A 5,899-nucleotide genomic window follows, 5' to 3' on the forward strand; every position below is an offset into this window, starting at 1 on the left:
CCAGGGAGGCGTCCAGGAGGCATCCTTACCAGATGTCCGAGCCACCTCAACTGGCTCCTCTCGACGTGGAGGAGCAGCAGCCCAAAATGAACTTTTTAAACTGTCTAGAATGTGTCTAAAATGTTATATAGTACTGTTTCTGTGCTAATTTTGATGTTTTTGTGCGTATTTGTTCAAATATGTAATATTTGGTCTAAAACGTGTTTTCGCTGCTCATATGGGTAGAGCAGTGGTACTGCAGGCTAATTTGCATATTGGTTAATGGTTCTCCACTGTGACGTGTCTTCTCCAAAGTTTCGTCACAGCAGCTGTGTTCTGGTATAAAAGCCTCTCTCTAAGACACGCCCCTGCAGCAGTCAGAGGGTYGAACAGTTAGCAAGCTTAGCATGATCGTCTGTTGACCTTCAGCCTCGGGTTCTAAAACGCTACACCTTTGGCCCTTTTGTTTGGTGTGGGTTCTGATCACACACCCTCTGCCTTAATGAAATAAAGAGAAAAGAACTGTTTTTACACCAAAGGCTAAATTAGCTGGGTGGGAGTGCTTTTTGCCACACTGTTTGCATTTTTCCCGCCACCATGAAACTCAGTGTGAAATGCCCCTATCTGAAATATTGGACTAACTTTGTGCTTTTCTGACTGGCTTATTATTATGCATTTTAAATGTTTCACTGTTTTGCCTACAATGCAATTATGTCTGTGCAATGTTTGAAATTTCCTGTTTTTTTTTCTCTCAGGTATTGGTTGTCGCCCTGGGTAGTTGGGTTGGTATTTGGCTCCCCCTCCTGGGCAGTATCAGGATTACCCCTGGTCTTTTTCTGAGGCCCATCTCATAACATAATTTTTAAACACTTAGACACTTCTGTATGGTTGGGGTTGTGTTTTTTAATTTTATGGTTTGTTTTCTTTGTTTTGGTTTATGATTTCATAGTGTTTTTGTCCTTCTGTGCAGTTTCCTGATGAAGTTTAGGTGATTGTCAGCTGAGTCTCAAGGAGACTCCTGCCACGACAGTCATATTTTTGTTTATTTGTTCCTTTCTGAGTTTGTGGTAAGCTGGGGAGGGGGTATTCTGCTACCTCGAGCCTGGTACGCCACAAAGACATATTTGAGGGAGAATTCACCCGTGTGGGTTTTGCTGTTGAGGTCCTGGGAGCTGAGAGTTGCTGTCTAACAATGTCTATGTCATTCACAGAAGGACTAGATCTAAGCTTACTTTAGGGTTTAGCTTAGGTGTAACAAGAGGAGGGGGGTGCTATTTCTTTTAGTTTAATTTATTTAGACTTTGGATTTAGATTTTGTTTGTTATTTTTTGTTAAACTTTTGTTTTTTGTTTTCTTCTCTTCATTGCACAAGCCAGCTCATGCCAATAATCCATACATTTTGAGTTCATGCCTTATGGGCACTGTGGTTTTTGTTTTTAGTGATTTTAAATTGTTTTGGGTGGAATAAAGTTTACCTGAATGGGGTGGGAACTGAATTTTGCACATTGTCCTAATTTGCATTACTTAAGGTTCATTTATTGACAACTAGTTGTTATTAAGTTAACACATTATCCAAGATAATGTCATCTAATTCACTGGGAGGCAGAACTTGTTTTTTGATACCTTGTCTAAGTTTTGGACTTTTGAGTTTTTTAAATTTCGACATGTTTTTTTCTTCATCGATTCTTCTGATGTGTAATGATGTTTCATTTGTCATTTATGGCTTTTTCCTGTTGTATCGTACATTGCTTGAATGTACATGTTGTTGGTCGTCATTTAACTTGCACTACTTTTCCCTTATTTTTCCATTGTATTTGTTGTTGGGTGATACATTTGTGTTTGGACGTTTCATAATTATTCCATTTGGTTTGGTTTTGAGTATTGTTTACTCAAGAGGAGGGATTGTTATGGATTAATTATGTATATCTGTTCTACCTTGACACTGTCCAGTAATCATATCTTTTTATAACCACTTTCAGCTGTTTTACTCTATCAGCCCAGAATTCAAGACTCTAGCAATGCATGAACTCTCTTTATTTTGATAAAGTAGCTGCTGGGCTGAGAGCCCTGTTATTGGTTGAGTGTTTACAGTTGTTGAATTGTGATTGGTTGTACACTGTCACATGATGTTATATCATTGGCTGCGCTACGCTGACGCGGCAGTCACAACTCAACAGATTTCCTGATTGACCGTCTGCTGGGCTGTTGCTCAGAATTAAATCATTTTGACGACCATACCCGCAGACTTTCCGTGCATTTATTCCAACGTGTTTCTGCATTCTTGGTAAATCATGCCACGACACACGCAGCAGCGCATCAGATTCCAGGATGGCGAAAGAGCGCTAGTTGTTTAAAAATTAATACCTCGTCAGATGGCGTTTATTACCTTTTAATACTTTTTAATGGCTTTAATTTTTGCTTATTTGATTTACTACCTTTTTATACTTTTTTACAACCCCGCGGATACCCTGGACTCCATATGCCATGATGATTTATACCGGAAGTGTTTTTGTTTGTTTGTTTTGCAAGGGAGAGCGTATTTTTAATGGCTTGTAAACTTTGACAATCTTGTCGTAATCGTCCTTGTAATCTTTTGTTTTACCATTTTTTATTCACTTAAGTTCATCTGAATATTGATCACGCTTCTTATCGTTTTTGGATTAGCCATATAATTATAACAGGGATCCCTGATTAGTTTTAACAGTAGACTTTATTTGACAAACATATATTTTAACTGTAAAATATTGTGTTTTATAGTTTAGTTTTGTAAATCAGTTGTAAACCAGTTTCAGTTGGCTGTTTAGTTTTGTAAATTTTTAAAAGTATATTTTAACATGAACGGAACCATTTTATTTACATGCAAAGCATTCTGGGTAAATGATGATGTGGATAGGTCCTCGGAGTGAGCGAGCTATATCCACCCTGAAGGTTAATCTTGGACAATATCTGACGATTGGCTCTTTTAATGAAACCAGAGAGCGTTGACAGAGAGGAGAAGACAGAAACGACTCGGTCTGTAACTGAAAATATAGATGGACAACAGAGCTGCTTCATGGAAGAAGAACCTTAGCTTAGTCTGTTCATCTTTGTGCTAGCGCCGACGCTATATTGCCTTATATGTATTAGCTCAGCGCTGGCGTGACAATCAAGCTAAACTGAGGTCCTCCATCCATATTCTCAATTAAAGGCTGAGACATTTTTCTGTTCCCCTCTCTGTCATGTGGATGGAGGACCTCAGTGATGAGAGGAGAATGTGTAGCGCTGAGCTAATACATACCTGTATATATGGTGATAGTGTTGGGGCTAATGCTAAAGCTAACAGGCTAAGCTGAGGTTCTTCTTCCATGAAGCAGCTCTGTTGTCCTCTATCCATATTTTCTGTTACAGGCTGAGCCGTTTCTACCTTCTCCTCTCTGTCAACGCTCTCTGGTTTCATTTAAAAGAGCCGATAGTCAGATGTTGTCCAAGATTAACCTTCAAGGTGGATATAGCTCACTCACACCACAATAATGTGCGCCATGCTGACAGCATTGATTATCATGCCAGTTCGGGAACAATTTTTGTCTATGTGAAACATAGGTTCTTCACCATTTAACACTTTAAATGCCATTTGGGATGTCCTTAGCCCAAAGGCACAACTATCATCAGAGCTGAAATTAAGGTTTGATGTTTGATAGCAGCTTTGTCCTGTTCTTTATCTCCATGACAAAGATCATTGTTCAAGAAAAATAGACGTCCTAGGCATTAATGATGCACAAGATGAGAGCAGAATGGTCATGTTCACATGCTTTGAATATTAACATTAAATGGCCATTATTAACAGTTATCAATCCCATCCATAGTCTGCAGACTGCCCCTCCTCTACCTCCTTGTAGGTTGATAAGCACTTATGCCAGATTTTATGCATTTAGGCACAGTGGGTTTATCTCCTTCCCTGGGACGTAGAGCTCAAATCAAGTGGTTGGCCTGGCTGGCTGTCCAAATTTGACCGATGGAAGCACTCGATCTACGGCGTGAAGATCCAGGCTGTAGCCAGTGGTCGCCCCAGATGTTGCTAACAGTTGCTAACAGACAGACGGCAGAGTTTTCTGGGTCTGCTCAGACATGTTTCAAACTTTTTTTAAATAAAAAAGACGCTTTTAATTCATCACCTCCCAGAAAGATGCACAGAGTTTAGAGTTTTAATTCATGCAATACTTTAATCCAACAGCTGCAAGGCTGGTAAACTAACTAACTAACTAACTAACTAACTAACTAACTAACTAACTAACTAACTAACTAACTAACTAACTAACTAACTAACTAACTAAAGGACAAAGTTATTTTTAGAGGTAATATAATAATATGATGCAAAAAGAGACATATATGGAGAGGAAATAATGTGTAAAAGCAATAAAAATAATTAAACATTAATATTTAAGGCGGACTTGTTACTGGTGAATAATAAACTGACGTAGGGTAGAGGAGGTACATGAGCAAATGAAAAAAATCACTCACACCAAAATACTAACACTTCAGAAATGGAACTCAGATCTGTCTTCATGGGCCTGACATTAGCTGTGAGTTTAACACTGCTGTCAGTGATTCTGACTGGTGCTGGTGTCAGTACTGAAGATTCATCAGTAAAATGTACCCTGCAAGGTACAGCTCGTTTACCTGCATTTGCAATGGAAGGTGACTTTGTTATTGGAGGTGTTTTCTCTATGCACTACAAAATGCACACAGTGATTTATGACTACACCACTAAGCCTGAAGCTTTAAGATGCACAGGGAGGTAAGTATGAGGAACTGCTGGTGGGAAAAAGGTTGTCAAAAATGTAAAAATGTCAATTATGTGATTTGCAGCAAATAATAATTTGAAGAAAATAAATTTTATTTTTATCAAGTACTCCTGGATTTTTTTTGTACTACATTAAAATGTTGTTTGTTTAATGTGGATTTAATTTAATTAAAATATTTAATAAATAAAGAATTGATGATTTGTACATTTTGATGCCTATTACTCTGTGTGTGTATAAATATGTATGTGTATAATATAATCAGCAAGCCTACAGCAATTCTAATTGCAGATAACATTAAATGTCCACTGTCCAAAATAGACCTCATTTATTACAGTGTGTGTTTTTGTTGGTTTCATATTTTTCTCTGTGCAGTGTGAATAATCAAAATCTGCGTTTCTGTCGTACAATGATCTTTGCCATTGAGGAGATAAACAACAGTACAGAACTGCTGCCGGGAATCAAACTTGGATATCAGATATTTGACTCATGCTCCTCTGGTCCTGGGGCCGTAGATGCGGCATTTCAACTATCCAATGGTGAAGAGCCAATGTTTTATGAAGGCAACAATTGTTCCCAATCTGGTGTGGTGATGGCTGTCGTTGGAGATTCTGGATCATCACAATCCATCGGCATATCACACATCATTGGGCCCTTCAACATCTCAGAGGTAAACAGTCTGTTATTGAAAAATGTTGGCATAAAATATAATTTAGATTTAAAAGCTAAAACAGCATTTTGGTTTTATGTAGGTGAGTCACTCTGCCACCTGTGCCTGCCTGTCTGATAAAAAGCAGTACCCAACATTTTTCAGGACAATTCCCAGTGATCAGTTCCAAGTTGACACATTGGTAAAGATGGTGAAATATTTTGGCTGGACTTGGATTGGTACTGTTCACTCAGACACCGATTATGGAAATTATGGCATGGCATCATTTCTTCCAGCTGCAAAGGAGGAGGGGATCTGTGTGGAGTACTCTGAATCATTTTATCGAACTGACCCACGTAGCAAGATCCAGAGAGTGGCTGATGTTATCCGTAGGTTTGTACTTGATTTTTTTTTGATAGTAGAAAGAAGGGATATTTGTTTAAAAACAAATAAAATACTATTGAAGAGATGATTATTTTATCTGAATTATCTA

The 5,899-nt window shown here is 38.3% G+C and overlaps 1 protein-coding gene across 1 annotated transcript in view; it reads left to right on the forward strand.

Moving 5' to 3' along the window:
* Window positions 1–5,899, forward strand: part of LOC106520605 (extracellular calcium-sensing receptor-like) — a 26,059-nt gene that overhangs the window by 17,720 nt on the left and 2,440 nt on the right. The window contains exons 6-8 of the mRNA XM_014012792.1: window positions 4,586–4,753; window positions 5,133–5,427; window positions 5,510–5,799. Of these exons, the coding sequence (XP_013868246.1) occupies window positions 4,586–4,753; window positions 5,133–5,427; window positions 5,510–5,799 (753 nt within the window). The remainder of the gene's footprint in view (window positions 1–4,585; window positions 4,754–5,132; window positions 5,428–5,509; window positions 5,800–5,899) is intronic.

The sequence above is a fragment of the Austrofundulus limnaeus genome, unplaced genomic scaffold (genome assembly GCF_001266775.1).
Source record: "Austrofundulus limnaeus strain Quisiro unplaced genomic scaffold, Austrofundulus_limnaeus-1.0 Scaffold95, whole genome shotgun sequence".
Lineage (NCBI taxonomy): Eukaryota > Metazoa > Chordata > Actinopteri > Cyprinodontiformes > Rivulidae > Austrofundulus > Austrofundulus limnaeus.